The 21,277-nt window shown below is 41.3% G+C and overlaps 1 protein-coding gene across 2 annotated transcripts in view; it reads right to left on the bottom strand.

Annotated features, from left to right (window-relative positions):
• The window catches only part of EFEMP1 (EGF containing fibulin extracellular matrix protein 1), a 46,008-nt gene that overhangs the window by 2,024 nt on the left and 22,707 nt on the right, over positions 1–21,277 (bottom strand). For both annotated transcript variants that reach the window (XM_032103788.1, XM_032103787.1), the window contains exons 5-10: positions 10,356–10,478; positions 6,798–6,917; positions 4,495–4,614; positions 2,958–3,077; positions 1,413–1,536; positions 1,097–1,292 (exon numbers count right to left, since the gene is read on the bottom strand). In XM_032103788.1, the coding sequence (XP_031959679.1) occupies positions 1,097–1,292; positions 1,413–1,536; positions 2,958–3,077; positions 4,495–4,614; positions 6,798–6,917; positions 10,356–10,478 (803 nt within the window). The remainder of the gene's footprint in view (positions 1–1,096; positions 1,293–1,412; positions 1,537–2,957; positions 3,078–4,494; positions 4,615–6,797; positions 6,918–10,355; positions 10,479–21,277) is intronic.

Raw genomic sequence — 21,277 nt, 5'->3', positions numbered from 1 at the left:
CCTGTGATTTCTTGTTGGATGGCAACAGGAGATGGGAATTGTTACTCCAAGGGTCAGTCTGACAGCCACACTGGGGTCGAACCCAAGTGGCACCTGCAGTGATCATGTTTTTAATTTAAGCAAATGGCTTGTATTTTGGGGGTAGTTAGGGGGTTTTGCTGTGTAACCTGCGATGCAGTGCTTTTCCCTGGATTTGTTATGTCACAACAAAAGATATATGGATGAGTAGTTCCCTGTTCCCACCTTGGGTAAATGTGGTCTAAATAGCAAGGCCATAGCTTGGTGCAGTTGTTGGCTGTACTATCAAAAGCCCCATATCTCCTGTTTTGAAGGAAAAGAATTAAAAATTAAAACTTTCCAATTAATGTATTTCTGATAGAAGCTTTTTGTGTAGATTGCTTTACTGAGTGTAAAGCCACATACAAAGGAAAAAGATTTCCCAGGAATTTGTAAATATTAGAAGGGTTCAAGAAAATGAGATTTTTTTTTTAAAAAAACCCCAACCCCTTACGAAGCAGATGTTCTAGACACTCCCATTCATGTGTATCTACTTGGATGCATCCCACCTACAGGACAGTACTGCTATCCCAAGTAATTTGAACTTCCTTGGTTTTACTATGGGAAATAAAGGTTTAGTTTTGTCTCAACATAAAACCATTGTAGGTTGGCCTGAGCTTAGCTTGGGATGGGGCACAGATTTCTAGACTGCTGTTACTGATTTCTTCTTTTGCAAAATGAGAAATGTAATTGAGGTAATTGTACAAGGAATCTCTCTATGACTGTGTCCTAAATAGATTTATCTGGGGTGTTGGTACAGAGAGGGGAAGGCAGGGAGGTATTTTGTGTGAATCTGACACGGGTGTCCCAGGATTGCTAAATATTCCTGAATTGGAAAGAAACAGTTTGAGTCACAGTTTAGGGTTTTCAGGTAGGAAAGTAAAAGACTTGTTAAAAATTGGAAAGCAAGCACACTTAGTAAGGAAGCACCAAGAAGCTGCTGAACTTTGGGGTGCTGCGGAAGCCTTATGGGGACATTTGGGGTTGTCACAATGACAAGGCAGTGTGGAGGCAGGGTCTGACTGCCGCCAGTACTCACCCTCAGGTAGAACTCTCCATTCTCGTTGCCAGACTTGATCCGGAAGGTGTTGATGGTATTGGGGTAGATGGTGGTGGCCTGGATCTGGAAGATGTCGGAGGGCACGGTCCTGTCGGAGCGGATGCTCATGTACTTGTACACCACCGAGTAGGGCAGCTCCCGGCAAATGGCGTTGGACACTGGGCACAAGCAGCGGCTGCCACACGAACAGGGGTAAAAGCACATGAAAAACCATCAAATACAATTTTCTGCTTCATTCCATCATGTCCCCTCTTGAGGATGAGCCTAAAACCACAAGACTTAATTTTTCCCTTACTTCTCCGAGGTAAGGACATAGGGCTCTTGACAAGGATTTCTGGGGTAACAACGGAACCCTCCGTGGTAATTCCAGCAGATTTCGTCCTCTCTGCATTCATTAGTGGTCTCACACTCGTTTATATCTAGGAGGAAGGAGAAAGGACTGTGTCAAAGCAGGTGGAAATGGGCTTGCTACAAAGGTACACCTGCTTGTGTGTTGAAACCCATCAGCTTTCTGTGTCCTTGTCTTGTTTTCTGGGACCTGGCTATAAAGGGTTTCTCTATGCAGAAGTGGAATAAACTTGTTTATTGAGTGTTAAGCGAGACTGAATGTTTTTAGTTGACTGGAGATGGATATTAATCATCTGTAATGTAACTGTGGAAATGCTGTCAAGTTTATAATTACCAAAGAATTGTTTTACAGCTGAAGGTGTCCTGAAGACAGGGAAAAAGTCTCAGGGAAGAATTGTTTTCCTGCCCTTTGCATCTTCTCATTTTGAATAATTTTGGTTTCATGGTCTAAAATGCTTCATTAATAGCGACATTTTAACTAAAATAGCTTTAAAAGGAATAGTGAAAACTTGCTTATTGTGCAAAGTAGAGCTTCTTTTGCCTGGGAAAAGAACCCTGAAGGGAGGTGGGGACTGTGAGCCTTGCACTGTATTAATGCTGTATTTCCTGTCAGTGCCAGAGCCCCACTGTCTACCCACATGGTCTCCTGAATTTCACAAAGGCACAGAAAGGCTTTATTCAAATGTAATCTCTTGGAAGGCACTAACAGGTTTTTGGATGCTTAAATCAACTATCCTGCAATGCTCAGCTGCTGTTCTTACAAAGGGAAAGATCAGGATTTTGTAGAACAAAATACTGATTAAGAAGAGTTATTTTCTTGCATTTTCTGCCCCTAATTATCACACCTCTTTATTTCTAAAATTACTGACTGCTAAATCAGCTTCTGCATTGCAGAAGCAATAGTTCTTGCACTTAATATATTGTTCTGCAATATTCTCTAATAAGATGCAGGGACTTTTAGCACCACTGAGGAAAAACCACAAACTTGAAAATCCTGGCATTTGGTGGCACCTGGCCAGAACATTTATTTTTCTACACACGAATTATCTAAGCTGCTGAAGGCTTGCATTTTTTTTTTCTCCTGTTATCAGAAGAAACATATCTTTATTTCTACTGTGACTGGATTTAGGAATCCCTCTGAAAAGAAACATGATATAAAGCCATGTTTCATGTCTATAAAAAATGGCCTGATTTGATTCAGGGATGTTTATCTCAAAGCCACTACCTTGACATCCAAGACAAGTTTTACCTGTGGGTTGCAAAAATTGAAATTTTGTCCTAGGAATCTGAAGGACTTGGAGCTTGAGTTGAAGGATTCAAATAAGGTTATAAGATATTTAATGAATCATCAACTGCTTCATCAACATATCTTCTGCTAACAGCACAGTAATCCTGCCACAAAATATAACCATTTAGCTAGCAGGCACCCTTAGCCTTGCCTGAAATGGTGTAAATAATGCAGGGCTGAGCCTGCCAAGGGGAGGGCACCTACCTTGGCATGTCCTGCCTCCTACTACCTGGTATCCTTCAGGGCACACACAGGAGAACTTTCCTGGCTCGTTGACACACTGGTACTGACATATGTAACTTGAGGTTCTGCATTCATCAGTGTCTGCAGAGAGCAAAAGAGCTTCATGTTGTTGGTTTTGAAAATTTACTTTGTTACAAAACTAAATAGAATAGTTAAACGTTTGGAAAAAAAAAAAAAAAAAATCTGTGTGAAAAGAATTAACCAAAACCTGAAATGTGCTGTTTAATGCCTTGAGAATGGAAGGGTGAGTTCTGCTGGGGTTTTGTTAGTAATCCTCCAAAGGAAGAATTTTGGATTTGAGGAAGCAGAAGCTAAATTAGACTTCAGAACAGGTTTGGGAAAATAACTCTTGAAATTGTGTATACTTGCAGTATTCCAAAATGCGATGACTTTGAGGAAAAAACCCACAGCTGTGAGATTAGTTAGTAACGCAAAAATGTTGCCTTTGTACTTGTGCCCTACGCTCATGGAGTAGCTCTCTGGGAAAGAGAGAAATATCTTTTTTTTTTTTTTTTTTTTTTGCCTTTTAATAATAATCAGTGGATGCCATTCTCCTGCTTTTTTATCCTTGTGTATCCATCAGTCCCTTGTGAGGGAAGCCTGGTGTGAAACAGAACTGAACAGTGTACGCCGTGAACAGGAAATGAATTTAAACCTATCAAGAGGAGGGATTGGCTTGGAAAGCACAGAGCTGCCTCCTACTACCTCTGAGCTGAGTCCAGCTCTTGGGCTGGGGTCAGGGATGTCCTTGGAGGCTGCATACTTGCTGCTCCCTGTTCTGTTCAAATAGGATTAGCTTAAGCAGCTTGGCTTAGCAGAGGGAGGATCTGTAACAGCTCTTCCAGCTCGCTAGGGAGGGCAGTGGTGAAGCAGGGACCTCTCTGGCTCCAAGGCTGGTAGAAAGGATATGGGCTCTAAGGGTGAGGTCATCATGTGTCCAAAAGGAGATTAGGGCACCCCTGCGGAGCCTCTGGCAGAGGAAATAAAGTGTTGATTGTATAATCATCAGGAGACATGCTGTTTGTATACACAAGCTGCAAAGCACCTCAAAAGCACAATTGTTGCTCCCTTAAAATCAGAAATTGGAGGTTTTGTTTTCAGAGGAGCCTAACAAGACACAAAATTGCCCTTGTTTTTGGTGTGCATTCCTTTCCGATTCATTTAATGGTCATCAGCATTAGACCACCCACAATTCCAGGGAGTTTGTGCAATCAGGGTTCAGAAACCTCTTTCATCCCACTTTGGGATATGAAGTGCAGCAATCTCTGTCCTGTTTTGCACTTGCTATAGAGAGACCCATTCTGACCTGTACCTGAAAGCAGCTGCAGCTACTCAGGTGTGAATTAGCCACATTTGTACCATAAAGAATAAATATCTTAAGGCTTTTGGCTACAAACTGTACCCACAGAGTGTCTCCAGTTCTGTTCTTTAGTTTACAGGCTTCTGGGAAAACAAAGCAAATGAGAAAATTGCTTTTCCAAGACAAAAAAAGTCTTACCTTCACAGTTGATTCTGTCGCTGCTTAGCTCAAAGCCGGGATTACACTGGCAGATGAAAGAACCCAGGATATTGTAGCACTGCTGTGCACATGGGTTGTTGGCATCACATTCGTTTATGTCTGAAAGGAAAAATTAGATATTTATCTTGTGTAGGTGGTAATTAGGCTCGGTGGATTAGTCCTTAGGCTGGGCCTGTTGCTCAGCAGAAGCTCAGTTGGCTGTAGCAATGTAGATCTGCAGTCACTGGAGCAGTGTTAGATCTGTGCTTTACGTTCCATGTAAAAACCAGTATTTTTCCAGGAATGAGAGTTATTCTAATGTGTGATGAATTCTCCCAAAAATGTTTAATGTGGCTATTAAACTCCACATTCCAGCGCCTTTTTTTCAGGTATGAAATGCCAAGTCTCTATAAATAATTGATATAAGGAACACATACTGATAAGACCTCTCAGCATGCAGTGGTTAAGATTTATTTGAGCTATTTATTACTCTGAAAATTTGTTCTTTTAAATTCCATTGCAGTTATAACATGAGCCTTTGAGGCCAGTAGAGTTCTGCAGAGCTCTAAGGCCTAGACCATATTGGGGGAAGGTATTTTTCTGTGCTACATTTTCCATGGTGTTGCCCATCCCAAGAACATTTTGAGGACACTGGTATGAGAAGAGAAGCAATTTTTAATGGGAAGTTTATATAAGTCTAATCACCTCTGGAATCTATCGCCCTTGTTCTGCACAGACCGTTGATTAACTGCTGCTCCTGTCAGTCTGTAGATTTTAGTGTTTTCCCTAGTATTCCTTGTATTTCCCTCCTGCATGTTTTCCATTCATGTTTGTGTTTATCAGATATTGCCAAGAGTAGAGAGCTGTGCTTGGAAAAAACCTTTGAGTTCCTGGCTTATAATTGTCAGCAACACTGTAAATTTACAGATACAACTAAAAACTGACAAAGGTGAGGCGTTCAGAAAAATGAAACCAATGAAGAGGATATGAATTCTCTGCATGATGAACCTTCTAGTCCTGAAAATGAACGATAATAGGGGAAAACTCATTGCAACATTTTTTTTTCTTCCTCTGAGTTCATTTCTGGCAACAGTGCAAAGGATGTACATCATTCCTCCTCCAATACCACCAGGAGGAATAAATTAGGTGGCCAAAGCCCCAGTTCTGTTAGTTTTCCAAGAAATATTGACCCACTTTCAATATAGGCAGAAGGTGTGACACAAATGTAATGGCTACAGCTGTCAAGTATCACTGTGATAAATGTGAGATTTTTGTCTTGATGCAGCAACCATTCATTTATAAATTTTCTCCTTAGCTTTCCTTTGCCTGGTAGAAATGTGCCTGATGAGGCTGGAAAGCCAGGGAAAGGGTGTTTGGTGGAGTGCTGAAAGAATCCACCTTCCATTTGAGCCATGGAAAGGGACAAATAAGTGACTTCTGTCACTTGGTTCTGTTGTGTCCATGGGCAATTTTTAAAATCCTATGATTTGGTGAGAACCAAGCAATTCTTGTCTCAGTTCAGAGCTGTGCAGTGTCCCAGGGTGATTGATGAGGTCTGGCAATGCTTGGAATGATGGTAGAAGCTGGAAGATTTCTCTATGTATATAATAGATTTTTTTTTATATATAAAGTACATCTCTGAAGAACTTCTGACCATCTCCACCAATCTCTTGATTTTATAGCCATTCTGTCAGTGCTTCAGCAGACAGAGTTACCTTTTTATTATTGCTCTAATCCTTCTAGAACAGATTTTATGATTTCAAACTTGACATCAGTCTTAAAGTTTTATGGTGTAGCTTCCCTTAGTGTTTTATTTCTAAAGGCAACATCAGTGCTGAAAGGTCACTTTTAGCAACCCTTGTTTTAATTTTTAATATTTTCTAGATATTCAAACGTAGCCTGGAGGCTTTCTTTACCATGTGCTGAGGGTAATTACCCTTAACAGCAGAGGTATGGTATTGATTCCCTTAATTCCCAGTTCCGGCCTTTGTTGTGTGAGCTGGGAATAATATCAGGAAAGCCAATAATAAAGCTGAACTGAAAGAGTAATTAAAGCTAGGATTGAATACTGAATATAAGGCTTTAGATGTTCCTTGGAAATCTGCTATGCCAACAAAATAACAAGTGATCAAGAAAGCTCTAAATTTTTCTCCAACCCTCCTGTAATTCTGGGATCACCCACAGAGGAGATCACGCTCAGTGCAGTCTTTTACTGGTTGCTGTGTATTTCCTTTAAGTTTCCACCATGGCAGCCAGTGTTTGTGTGTCTGGGGGAGCTGCTGTGCAGGCTGAGGAATCCTTACCTACACAGGTGTGGTTGTTGGATGCCAGCTGGAAGCCAGCGTTGCACTGGCAGTAGTAGGAGCCGGGGGTGTTCACGCAGCGGTGGTGGCAGTACGGGGGCAGGGTGCACTCGTCGATGTCTGGGGCACCAAAACACAGCAGTTAGTTCACATGGAATCCCAGCACTTCCCTGCTGCTCTCTTGTGTCCACGGAAAGTTAATTGCACTTGATTAAAAGCAGGCGAAAAGCTTATGTGAGCAGGGGACTGCTTCCATGGGTATTGACAAGATACAGTTTAACTTTTCCTGTAAGGGACTGTTTTGTAACAAGCTTTTATGCTCGTTGTCTTCACTCTGCACTCCAACATTATTTTATTCACTCAGTCCTGCAGTAGTGCTTGGTCTGGTTTATTTTGTGTAGGTAGAATTCGGTGTTTTGTTCAGCTTTGCCACCAGGATCCCTCAGGATCAGACACGGTGCCGACCAACACAGCCAATGTGCCTTGGAGCTCATTTTCCCAAGAACTCGCATGCAGCACTCCTGGCACGTACTAAATCTTTTCAGCTCCATTAGGAACAGTCCAGACTTTCTGTGCAAGTACAGGGGAATGGCAAGGATAGAGAATTAATGGGCCTGAAAAGGAAACAGGTGGTTGTGCTTCCACAGGGATCCCCAGACCCTGCCTTGTTCCCCAGGGAGCTCCCATTGCTCCCATTCCACTGGCTGCCTGTCCTGGATACCTTCCCACCCAGCAGCACCACACCTGGCTGTGCATCTCAGGCACTGAGAGCCTTCCACAGCCTCTCCTTGCAGGTCAGCCCTGCTTTTGAGGTGGAGCAGGCTGCCTTTCCAAGAGTCGGCATTCCTGGTGTGCATTGGAGCAAGGGTTTCACCTGCCAACCACACAAAATGTGCACCACCCCATTCTCTTACCCCTCTGCATTTTAAAAGGCTTCCCTGCATTCTGGAGGAGATAGTAGCTCTGGTTTTGCCTGGAAAACATGTTTTATTATTCCATTTTCGTGTGTGTGTGCAGTGGCTGTCTTGAGCTGCGGCCTGCTGGAGCTTGGTGAAGAAATCCACGCCGTGCTCCGTCCTTGTACACAAAGGGACATTTCAAAGGATCAACACTCACACAAATCAGACCAGTATTCACTGGAACAAAGAAAGGCACTTCCCATATCCATGCCAGATCTTGAGTTTCCTACCTCCAGCTGTTTCCACCATAGATGTGTTTAAAAAGAGGCAGAGTCTTTTTTTTTTTTTTAAATAATGAGGAAAGTGTTTGTTTTAATATCAAGTGAAAAAACACTCTTTAGAAGTTAACCCTTTCTTTGTCAAATGTGGGGCTGAACTTAGTGAGGTGTTTTGGATGATTCTGAATGAAAAGGCTTATGCTGGAAAATTCCTGGCTATCCATACAGTAGCAACTGTCACTGTAACTCTTGTTGCAGAGAGAAATTTGGAAGTGGAAATGGAATAAATTAAGGAGGCACAGTAGATTTCCATCGTTGACTTTTACAGGACTAAGCTCTTGTAAGTAACTTTTAAAAAATAGGATTATACATATGAGCAATGCCTTGCTGCATTCATACACAAATGCTTTTGGGATCTGGCTCTTATTCAGTGGGAATTTTCCTTGTGGGATTAGGCACATCAGCTCTGGGCAGATCTAAGGGCAGAGATTCATCTGATCCATTGGACCAAATCTGTTTGAAGTGATGCTGGAAAACAATTTATTCTCTCTGCAGTCATGCATTTCAGAAAAGACTAATTTGGCAATATGTGAACAAGCAAATTATAAAAAAAATCTCAGAAAAAAAGTCAGAAATTATTAGTGAATTTAGAATAAAATCAACCGATTGTTAAAAATGTCTTTTTTTCTTCCCTCTACCTTCAAGCCAAAATAGTCTGGAAAAATTTCTTTCAAATTTGAGAAACATTTCCTCCCATATGGAGAATCTCTATCAAGATCTGGCCCTGAGAACATTTTCTGGCTAAGTTGCTATAAAATCCCCAAAGACAGGCTTTATTCTGAAATGCTGACAGTACTAACTGTTGGGATGTACTTCTAATTTAGGTCAGTGTGTAATATGTAACACAGGTGTTATTCTTGGTTTTGACCTAAATAGGAGAAGGGAAATTTCGCTTTCCAGACATCTTTGTGCATAGATTTAGATGCATAAATGTATTCACATTTAGATATAAGGGTCTATGACTCTCATTTCTTCTCAGTTCTATCATGTTTCCAGTGAGGCTTTCATTTAGGACCACAGGTCTTGATATCAGAAGTGCTGTTGCATGGCAGTAATGTAATTTACCTGCCACATAAAAAAATCCAAATAAATCCCAGATATTAAAAAAATAAATCCATGACCTTCCAGAACTATTCCTCTACCTACATTCCAAATTAGTCATCCTACTCCTGCACAGAGAAGGGAGAAAAATCAGATGCACCTGTGTTTACACCAATTTGACAGTTCAGGGCCTGATCTACATCTCCTAGGAAAGAGATAAGAATTTTTGGGTTTATTCCTACAGCCCTTGGACTGGAATCCTGAAGAAAGAGCCATGCCCAGAAATTTGTTAGTCCAGGTGTGTACTGAAGTCTCCCCAGTTTCTTAGCTATGGCCTTAACAAGGCTTTTTGAGGAGATTAAGAATAAAAATTTAAAAATTCTCATACACTTTGAAATGCAGGATCCCTGAAAGAGCAACACCTCGAGTTTTGTTGAGGACAAAGAACCCTAACCCCAAACCCTTTTCTCCTAAGCCGCATAAAACCAGCGCAGTGTTAGAAGAGGCTGCCTTGAATATCACCTCCTGATGTGCAGATTTGACTCTCTTCTTCCATAGTTGTTTTTATTATCTGACAAACCCAAGGCTTAAGGCTGGAGTGCCTCTAGAAACAATTTATCCATTGAAATGGTGATTAAAGAGGTGTTAAATGCAGGCTGAAGGAACAGGGTAATGGCACTTAGGCGTGATGTCCCCACCTGAGGATGGGATAGGGAAGATGCAGTGTTTGCCCTGCACTTGGATTTAATTCCGTGCTGTACTTGCAGAGCTCCCGAGGGTGCCAATAGCTTATCTTGGCATGGAGAATAAAGCCTGGTGGGTTTTAGAGGCTGCAAATCACCTGTACGTGCATTCAGATTTTCCATCTCTTTCATTTGTGCCCATAAAGCTGAGTCCTGGGGTGGGGGTGGGACGGGGGGGAGGGAGTGCTCTGTCCCACAGACCTGGAGTTGAATCTCGGGGGAAAGATGTGCTTTGTTTCGCTGCCATCACGGACTCAGAGCAATATCTGGGACAACGGGCAATGCCCCAACACAAACAATCAACACAACGGGAACTATTAGCAAAACTCAGCTTGTGAACTCCAAGTGTTGATTATCCTTAAAATAGCTCCTCGTCCCATGTTTTAGTGATTAATTATTGTGGTAAAGTGACATTCCATTGCATTCCAAAGCGAGACAGCTGTTTTACACCACACATACCCATCTGCTTTATGACCAGTATGAAGTTTGCAACTGGAGATCATGAAAGCAAACCACTGAATGGAAAGCAACACTTACCAACACATTGCTCCCCTCGTTTCTGGTAGCCTGGAGGGCACTGGCAGCTGAAGGACCCTCTTAAATTGACACACACTTGGTCAGCTCTACAATTGTGGGTTCCAGTTGCACATTCATCTATATCTTTATAAAAAACAAAACAAGTGCAATATTAGTCATTAAATTTATTTAAAGTATTTAGCCTGTGGAAATGCTTTACACATCTTCCAGCTACCTACAAGTGAAGGCAGAAAAGTTCAAATGCACTCCTAAGATGTCATCTCTACACTTGCAGCTATCAGAAATCTGGTAACATTTCAAGTCTTGTACACTGCCTTTGTAGATATTTTCAGCTATGGTTATTTTAAACATTTGTCAAATACCATTAATATTTTGTACTTGTCAGTCTAGAATTTTCTGTAAGCTTCTTGCAGCTTCATCATATTTGAATCATTTGCTTGTTTTGTTTTGCTTTGGTTTTTTTCCCACGCTGGTTGGATGTTTCATGCTGAATTACTCCAGAAAATTTCAGCAAATGCCATTCAGCCCTTTCTCAAGGAGGAGAGGAGTTAGAAATATGTTGTTTTGCTGGTACTAAAAGGACTCTGCTGATCTCTTGCATGGTTCCCGTGCTCCATGCGTTGGACAGGGACTTGGAACTTGGTATGTGGTGGCCTTCTCATCAGGAAGAGATCTGCCTCTTGTCATTCCCGTGAAAATTCCCCTAATTCAGTCAATCTGTTCAAGTCTCTGGAAGCAGTTTATGTATGTTTGTATTTGCACAGTATGGCTAAAAATGCAAGTTCTAGCCCGATACTTTTCAGAGTAATTCAGGCAGCTTTTAGTTTGCACTGAATGCAGGTTTATACAAGTATAAAACCAGCATTTTTATTTTGCCTGCTCGTAATGAGTCCTGAAGGTACTTAATTATAATTAAACTGCATGTGCTGACAAATGAATTACAATTTGCTTTCTCATTCGAACATCCAAAATGTTGGAGAGCTTTTTATTGTAACATGACACAGTACAGTGAGATGACTTTTAATTTTGGCATTGTACACAATTTTTTTAGACTCTAGGCTGAATAAACAAATTCCTTAAAACTTATGATCTCTAGTTTACAAATCTCAGCTGACCTCTCTATTTGTATAGGCACTGGGGATGTTAGAACATCACCAGTGGCAGATTCTGGGTGGTGCTTTGGAAAAAATGATGGATTCTTTCTCATAACAAATGAAAACAATTTTGGCCACAAGATTCAATAAAAAATAAACTATCAACAGTTTGAATTAATTCTCAACGTTTGCCCTTTCCCCAAGTGTCCACATATTTTACATATATCTTCCCTTTACCTGACAGGGAAGCTAAAGCCCTTTTATGTTAGGCTGCTCTTTGCATTTCTGCACAGAGTCAGTCCTGAAGCTGCTGTGCTGGTGCAGGATTTGCTGAGCTCACTGTTGTGTCATGACACTGAAAAGCACAATTTCAGGTGTGAAGACTTTTGGGGACTACAACTGGCTGCCTCCTGCCACCCCGGCATGGGGCAGCTCAAGGCAAAGGTTTTGCAGGGACCTCATGAGCTTTGTACTCCTGGTTCCTAAAAGCTGGAAACAAAATACTTATACAATTCCAGTCCTTTTTGTTGCAGAGTGTGTTGGGACAAAGAAAGTTTATTTGATCTTTAGGAGCTTCATATATGAGTAAACATGAGTTGCCTTTTAGATGGATTAGTTAAAATGCATTGAATAATAAGCTACTCCAGCTAAAATGATTCCTAGATTTACTTATGCACTCGTGGTCTCTGGCTGCTCCTGATGGTAAGTTCAGCTGGACAGAAACACAATTATTCCCAATTATTGCCTGCTCGCTGCCTCCCCATTTGGAAACCCTTGGAGGGTTTTGATGTTCTGGCCAAGGTGTGGGTTTATAAAAGGTGGGAAGTGAGGGTGGGTGGGAGAGCAGACTCCTGCTGTCCCTGGGAAGGGGTGGTATGCTTGCCATGCTTGGAGTGGGTCTGCTCCCACCTGTGCAGGGAAATCAGTGCTGGTAGAGCAAGGCTGGTGGCCTAAAGGTTGTGTTTGAGGGAAATACTTTGGGAGGAGAGCAACAGGCACCTGGAAAGGTTTCAGTGCTGGCATCTCCAGTATTGCAGTAGTTACAGATGTGTCCTACTGTTGTGACTGATGCAGGAGTGAGGAAGTGAGTGAAGATTTCAGTGCTGAAAGCAGTGCCAAATGTGGATTGTGTTGGTGCAACCCCAGAGCAGCCCAGCCCTCGTGGAATGTGGGAAGGAGCACTGGTGGATTTAGCAGTGATGCTGCAGCTCTGCCTGTGAGCGAGGCCAGAGAGGAGGCTCCAGCTCTTGGCACTCAGAGTGACCCAGATCACTGTCCATTACAGAAATAGTCTGTTTTCTAACTGTCCAGAGAGTTATTGGAGAAACAGAGGTGTGGGAGTCCTAGGAAGGAAGCAACAGCAACATTGGAGTTTCCTTGAGATGTGGCAGAGTTGCTCCATTTCTCTCTGAGGTGGCAGAGGCAGAGTCCCTTGTTTACCACTACACACACACCTCTCTGCCCATGGGAACTGGCACCATATCACACTGGAGGGGCCAATATTGATTTGGGATTCCCACTATATGTTAATGGCCCTGGGATGGGTAGATTGCCTATCTGCAGTTCTTCAGGGTCTGACTGAACTGAAGTTTCCAAATTGCTTTCCCAGTTTTGGCCCCTCTGTAGGATATCAGTCACTCCCAGGTCTTCATACCATTATTTTAATAACTTATTTTTTCAGTTGAAATCAGACTTTTCCAATCCATGAGATTCCTGGAGTCACCATGACTCACACAGTGCCCTCTGACAGTGGTTTTGAGGTTCTATCAATTCCTGCTTCTAGTCTGTATCAAATGCAATTACATGGGAAGGAGAGAGTGGGGGTGATACAAAGCACATATTCTTCTCTAAATTCTACCACTTCATTCCATTTGATGTTTCTTGACAGAATCCCTGGGCTTAAGTGTGAACAGTAAATGAGGACACTGGGAATCACAGCTTTTGGTTTCTGCCTGGTGCAGACACCCATGGCCATGATTTGGTCTCTGAGAAGACACTGCAATCTGGGGCAAGGATGTGATACAGGAACATCACAGAGTTCACCAGCTCTGATCCTGAGAGCAAGATGAATTTGTCTGACCTTTCCTCTCTAGCACGAATGTTTAATAATGTGTTACGTGCATGTGTATTTATAATAATTAAAAAAAATTAAAACAAGGCTCTCCACTGCACACACTTGTCCCTCTGGGGAGAGGGTGAGAGAACAAACATGTGACAGATGTTTGTCATGTTGCTTAATGCACTACTGGAAAGCACTCAAGATACCACAGTGATGAGTGCAGTATGAAAAACAGATCTAGAAAGAAAATATGGGGCTTTTACAAGCTCATTCTTGAGCATCTTTCCTCTACATCCTCTTTTCCAAATTTAGTGTCATCATGATAACGTTCATCTCCAGAACTGTTTCAGCAGCTCATTCCATAGCTGAGGCTTCTGCCTTAAGTGACTATCTTACCTGATAAGAAAACACCTGAAAACACTCTCGAATAGTTCCTCATCAACTTTGTTTAAATTTCATTTCTAGATGTTGCACAAGCATTTTTTTGCCCAGGTAAGCCATATAAATTACACCAGTAATGGAAGTGATCTGCTCTTTCTTTTTTTTCTTTCTATTTTCTAACTGCAGCTAACATTTCTAAAGGTTGTGCTGTTCACCCCACAGAAACAAGGGCTGTAAGTTTGTATTAAGTAGTTAAAAAATGGAATGGTATTTGCTTATTGACACATGCAACCTGTGAAATACAGTGCATTTAAGAAGTAATCTATATCTCTGAGTCTGATCAATTTACTCGCAGAAAGGTTTCCTCTGGACAGTTACATCCTGTGTAGGTGGAAAATTCCTCTGAAATAGCCTGTGTGTCTCTAACAATCCTTTTGCAGATCAATCTTACTTGAAAATGGAGCTGGGTTACCTTCAGTGTCTTGACTGTTGTAATAATTGAACTCAGGAAATTATGTAGTCTTTCAGTAGGCCACTCAAAATCAAACTTATTAGGGGATTTATTTGTACTTTGGTTAGAAAAAATATTTGCAAAATGAGTTAGGATTGAGTACTTCAATTTCTGCCTTTTGCTTATAAGTGGTACATCTAGAATACTGCACTGAAAGGATGTGACAGTTCCAAAGTCAAGGATTTGGGGGACTGTAAAGCACAGAATTCAGGTTCTCTGAGCACTCTGAATTCAGATCCATTAAGCATCAAGACAGAGTCCTTAATTATAGGAATCTCATCCTGATTTTCCTGCAGGCTTGTGCTTGGTCAAATCTTGCTGTGCCCAGAATAGGTTGGGTGATGTGGGCCTCTATTGAGTTGCTGTATAAAATCCTTAAATTAAGGTCAAGATCAGAGTCTAAGGAGAAAGGGGGGCAGAAACACAGCAATTCAGGACACCGTGTCTCAGTTAAATGACGCGTGAGCCACACTGTGCTCTCAGAGATGTGGATGGAAGTCCTCAGCTGTGCTGTGGTAAATAGGGCCATCAGACCCCAGTGACTCACCCTAACATAAATACTGCCTTTTGCAGCAATTTCCAGGGCTGTTCTAGAAAGTTCCTTTTGGAAGACTTTCCTATCCATAACTCTCTGCAAGGTAAGAGAATGCTCTGATTTGCACTGGCAAGTGACTGAGGTTTGCAGGGTGCTACAGCCATAGTGGGAGAACCGTGGAGGGCAGCAGAGCTTGTTCCTGTATTCCTTCAAAATATAAATCAACTTGCATTTCATAGTTCTAATTCCACAAGCCTCACCAATGCCTATACCCAGTGATTCCCTCATTTTCCAAAAATGTGCCCGCGCTGCCTCTTGAAGTGATTTACACAATTCTGTCCCTCCACTGCTGACTTTGGCAGCCTGCTCTGTATTTCAACCACCAGTTGTGTACAAAAATTTTGCCTGACCTGCTTTTTAGCTATAGCTTTCTCTAACCCTCGTGTATGGCTGCCTCTTTTAGAGGTAGTTTTTCTGCTTCTCTCCTGCACTCCGTTCTCTCAGGCTCTTATCTAGATCCTTAACATTTTCTTGCTAGTCTCTCTTTCTGAGCTACAGCCCTGGCTCCATTCCCTTCCCGCTGTGACTCACTTTTCCCAAAGTCATGCTGCTTGCTCACTTATGCAACAGCTTAATCTCTGCAATTTGCTTCGTATCATTAAAAGCAGCACATAAAACCAGGAGATGCATTTCACCAGGGCTTCGAACTTCTAGGAAAAAAATGCCATCCACATCCACCTTCATCTTATTTAAGCCACTTAAAGCTTTTGTCCTCCTTTCCAGCACATACCTGTATGTTGTGCTCAGAGCTGCAGAAATGTTAACTAACTCAAGTGTGTCTTACTCCTGTGGCTGAAGTGTTCAGCTTCTTGCTGCTCACTGGCTCTCAAAAATATTGCAATATATGACAGCATCTTCTTGCTCTCTGTGTACATTCTCCTCTGTCCAAACAAAATGTTTCCAGGTTGCTTTTCTCTTTTCTGGCCCATAACAATCTTAATATTCCACCAGATAAAACAAGGAGGCTCTTAAAATGTTTTACAGGATTGAAATTCTTATTTCTGTCCCCTCTGAGGAGCACCAGCGGAGCAGCTTCTGAATGGTTCATAGAAATCCAAATCCATGATGGTCCCACCGATGTCAGTCTTGCACTTGTCATGGACTGCAGCAAACCTGTTCTCAATTTGTTTTGAATGTAAACCGTAAATATTTTACTTAATGGGTTTAAATTTTTTGAGTTCTCAGTGTGAGTGAGGCTAGAAAATGACTTGGTCTATTTTTCTAATGGATTCATCTGAAGAGCAAACATCAGCTCCCACGTCAGCAATGGCACCAGAGAGTCTGATATCAGACATGCAGTGATCTGCATGGTGCTGCAGCATCACTGACAATTTACTTAACCTCAGGGTTCTGTCAAACCTTTCCCTTTCTGCCCACTTCATTAACTTTTATTCAGTCTGTAAGATGTTTTATACCAGCATTTTTCAGAAAGAACCATCTGAAGATAACATACTTGAAGAAGTTACACCTTTATGGTTTGTCCACGAGTATGGGCTTATTTTATTTGACCAAATTAAGTATTCTGTCCCCTATTTATGTTTCTTATACTGTTCTTGCAACTGAAGCCAAGCTCACTGCTATGTCGTTTCCTGGATCCTCCCTGATCCTTTCTTACACATAGGAACAACATTAGCAACCTCCAAATTCCCTGGTTCCCTCCCCAGCCTTAGCAAGCTATCAACAATTTCTGTCAAAGGCTTTTCTATTTCCCTTGCTACTTCCTTCAACATTTGGGATGTTATTCATCTGGGCTGGATGCCCAGACAGCTTTTAACTCATTGGTGTTGGGAGGTTGTGCTCTGTGGTGGTAGAGCCCTGCATAAAATTGGTTACATAACATCAGGGCAGGAGGTACCAGGAGATGAAATATCTGGAGAAATTTCCCATTCGTGGAGTGGCAAAACCTGCTAATGCAGAGACCTTCATTCCAAGTGCTGTCACTGTCCAGTGGTGTCATGAGGGAGCCTCTCTAATTCTGCGCAGCTCTGCAGGAGCCCCAAACCTCCCCCTTTTCTGCTGGTTTTTCCCTTTTAAATTTTCCTTTGCCCTTTCATGTGAGGTATATTGGCCTGATTGCCCTGGTAACAAGTTTTCACAGTTGAGCGAAGGTAACCTGCACAAATACTTGTTTGCACAGGAAAAAGAGATGTGAGAGCCAAGACCTACATTTAAGCAAATAGGTGAGGTAGAATGTTTAAATTAATGAGATTTTCCTGAAAAACGGCACGACTCCTTTGGTGCACTGAAACGTTTCCCCTCTCCACTCTGAGAGTGCAGCAAAGCAAGTTCCTTGTGGATTCATCTTTTACTGCTCCTGGATGTCATGGCAGAACAAAAGAGAAGTAAAGCAAAGTATTGGTGTGGGAAACGTGCAAAAAGATAATTGAATGCACTGCAACTCATTGTGTGATTTTTGTATTTGGACTGCAAAAGTGTGAGCAACTTCTGTGGATTTGGGCAAGTTACCCAAGCACGGTGATTCCAGGAATACGAAGGTACAGGAAAAACATCCCTCTATTAACAGAACAGAGTTAAGAAGCTGTAGTAAGTGAGCCTGCCCTGCAGTTCTCTGTCACAATTATCTATCGTCTCTGGTATGTCCAAAGCAAACTGACTTATCACACAGAATAGCTCAGTAAAGGAGTGAGCCATAGCTTTCAGTGCTAGAACATCTCCCACATGTTTGGGAGCTGCAGGCAGCTGAGAAGGGAGAAAGAAATGAATGAAGCTTTGAACTGATGCATTTCTTCCTTTCTCCTGCTCTTTCCCTCTGTGTGAGATGCTCCTTCCCTCTCCAGCACACACCAAGCACTCTGGGATGTGCATTGCACACAGGAAATGGCTCCTAATTCCAAGATCCTTTGGAATTACATGGATGCACCTCATTATCCAACCACAGCCACAGCAAATTAAATGAATGTGACACATAAAACATTGGTCAGGTAACACAGGAATTGAAATGATCACTGCAAGTGACAGTAGGGGTATGGCTGATATGTTAGTCTGATACAAGGCCACAAATTATTCCCAAAAGGATTTTCTATCCGATGTTACTTCAATGCGTATCCTTAAAACAAGAACATGGACAATAATATATGTCCTTGTGTTTAAAGTTTCTCAAAGGGAAGAGCACTTTAATCCCCCATTAGAAGACCACATTGTTAACTATTAGTCTTCCCACTCATCAAAAAGAAAAGTATTCCACGCTTTTGATGGATCTAGATTAATTTAAAATCTGTGTTATTGGCTTTATTTTTGCTAGAGCCATAAATGGAGTCATTACAATCCATTAATTCAGGGCAATGTATCGGTGAGTCTCTGAGTGCTTCAAAATGTGAGTTGTCATAATGGTAAACTTTTTGATTTACATTTTGCAATAGCTTATTTTTACTTTCAGTGGAGTATTTCCTGCTGTTGCTTTCTTGTGATTTTATGCTAGCGGTCTAACAACTTGTGCTTTTTGGTTCAAGCCTGCCCAAGTGAGGATCACCCACCCATGATGACCAATACATTTGGACTGTGCTCAAAAACAACAAGGGTGGATTAAACTATTCCATTATTGCAGATGAAAGAGTTCTCCCGACATCTGGCATATCATCTTCAAAACTGATATGGAACATTTCCATAAATTCAGCTTAACATTGTTTTTGTGAGTGTTCCAAGGTATTTTTAACATGAAGAAATAGCATGCAAACTAATTTCCTATTTGAAAGTAAATGTCTTGTTCTTATTTCTGATTCACCCAGTTATTAAAAAGGGAAAAGAAAAAAAGGATGTTCACTTAACTTGAAGCATACTGGTTTGTTTACTTAAGTTAATGGAAAAGCTAGTCAGTGTTTGATGTAAAGCTGCCCCCTTGCTTGAAAGAAAACCAAACAACTGCTTATGAATTATGAATATCTCCTAATATTTTCCAGAATTATCTGAAGGATGTATTTTTTTTTTCTTAATTACATACACTTAAAAGTTCCAAGTTCCCTCTTCATTTCCATTTTGTTTATTTCTCTCCTTGGAAACCTCATAAGCATTTTCCTTTAGCTAGGCTTGACTGAACAAAATATCACTGCTACAACCTGTAATATTGGGGAAATCAAGGCCTGAAAGCTCATTGTGGTTTTTAATTAGGAAGCTGAAGCTCATTAAAGCTTTGCAAGCCTTTTCACAGCACTTGCACTGGCAGCTGCTGGATCCCTGCAAAGGAAATAAAATATAAATATCTACCCAAAAAGTGAGTTCAGGGCACACTTCAAAAATCAACTTTCATCCTGAGACAGCTCAGAAAACAGCTCCTGCAAAAGATGTTGCTTTTCTTGTATGTTGGCATGTTTTCCACTGGTTCAGTCCCAGTCAGAGGTACAGGAACCTGATTTTGGGGTGGTTTTGGAAGTGGAGGTGCAGCTGATCAGTGCAGCTCTGCTGTCAGGTGTAAGACAAGCAACTTAAGCTATTTGATATGAGACCAATTTTATCAATACCCTCTCATTCCCCTTCAGCTTTTGCAGGCTGAATGAGCCTTTTCAGCAATTACAGTTTCCAAGCTGAGAACATTTAAGTTCAAGCTGAGTTCAATAGCAACTCTCAGAAGGAGAGGGCTTATCTAAATGATGATATTGTTTTTAGCACTAATCATCCTATCTGTTGGCAGTACCAACATGCTGCAATCTCCACAGCTCCCTACGTAAATAAGCAGATTCCTGATGCTGTTCCAGCTTCAGAAATGCCTTTGAAGGCATTATTTAGTTCTGAATTTTTCCTATGTGGTTATGTGATACTTTTAGTGTGCGGCTGGACATACCCAGAGATGCCTTGTTTTGAAGAAATGTATCTAAAACTTATTTAAAGTGTTATTGGCAGGCACCGGGCTGTGAAATAGAAATGGTTAAAAAAAGTTGACTTTCTTGCTTTTTACAACTTTTGAATGATAGAGAAATAAAAGCAAATTATTGAAATAGTACTTTAAAAAAAGACACATCAGTTGATTCGGTCCAAAATATACTCTAGGGATGGGAGGGGACTGGATAGCTGGGATAGAATAACACAATGTTCAGGTTGCACAGTTCAAGTGAAGTGAAAGGATGTGCAGAAGTTAAGGTTTCTGTGGCAATATAAATTTCACTATGCCAAAACCAAGCAGTGTCAGACAGTTCTGCTCTAACAAAACCATCATGAACTGGATCTTATAAATTTTTGTTTGTCTGTTTTGCCCTAAGAATTCTTATTAACTGCCACCCCCTTAGAACTTAAGTGGAAAATTCAATTTTCCATGTAATTCTTCACATGAGGAGGGCTTAAAATTGAGTTTGAAATTTTAAAAATTCTTTGTTTGCAAGAGAATAGATACAAGAGGTGAAGCCAGGCAGGATCAAAAGTGAGGCAGAGGCACCAGGGGAAAAGAAATCCATCCTCTGAAGGTAAAATTTTAAAAAAGAGAAAAAGCAATATGGATACTAATGAAGGAAGGAAAAAGAACATGGAAAAAGCAAGACAGGAGGCCAGGGGAGGTTGTGGAAAAGGGGAGATGGACGAGAGGGGCAACTGAAATAAGCTGAGGGTGTGCAGTCTACTGAAGATTGTAAGTTGGAGCGGTGCTTGGGAAGTATTTGTTGTTCTTTCAAAAACCTGACAAAAAAATTCTGAAAACTGAAAATTATTATTATTTTTGGCCCCACTCTAAGATTTTTCTGGGGTTTAGCCATGCTTTTTTTTTTTTTTTTCTGTGTTTGGGAACAAAAAAAAAAAAAGAAAAAAGACACTAAAAAATACTTTGTTCTTTCAATGAGTCAGTAATAAATAAAAATGAACATTTTAAAAACCAGAAGTTTCCTTGGGAAGAGAGAGCTATTTCTTCTTCCAAATTTACTTTGCCTTAAAACTGGGATGTGCTCTGCTCTCAGGCTGAGGATCTGCCTTCCCAGCTGCCTTTAAGCAATCAAGTAGAAGTAGCAATTGGGACAGCTTTGCTCCTTTCTTTCCTTTTTTTTTCCCCCTGGTGTTTGGCTGGGAATTTACATGGGTTTGCCTCAGAATAGATGCTGTGCTACCATAATCCTGGCACTTTTCACTGAAAATGAGATTTCAGCAGTGTTTCCTAGAGTAAGTGGAGGACTCCTGAACATCCAGCTGCAGGGCTGGCGGGAGGGGGAAGTGCAGCAACCTGCTTTGTTTGCCTGAGCATGTGATTCTTTTTCTTTTTCTTTTTTTAAATACCTTGTGATCTTCACAGACTCCTGGCGAAGCTTAAAAGGTTAGTTTGAGAAGGGAGTGGCTATCATTTGTTTAGAA

Source organism: Corvus moneduloides, chromosome 3 (genome assembly GCF_009650955.1).
Source record: "Corvus moneduloides isolate bCorMon1 chromosome 3, bCorMon1.pri, whole genome shotgun sequence".
NCBI lineage: Eukaryota > Metazoa > Chordata > Aves > Passeriformes > Corvidae > Corvus > Corvus moneduloides.
The sequence above is the reverse complement of the archived record's forward strand: the minus strand, read 5'-3'. Positions and strand labels throughout refer to the sequence as shown.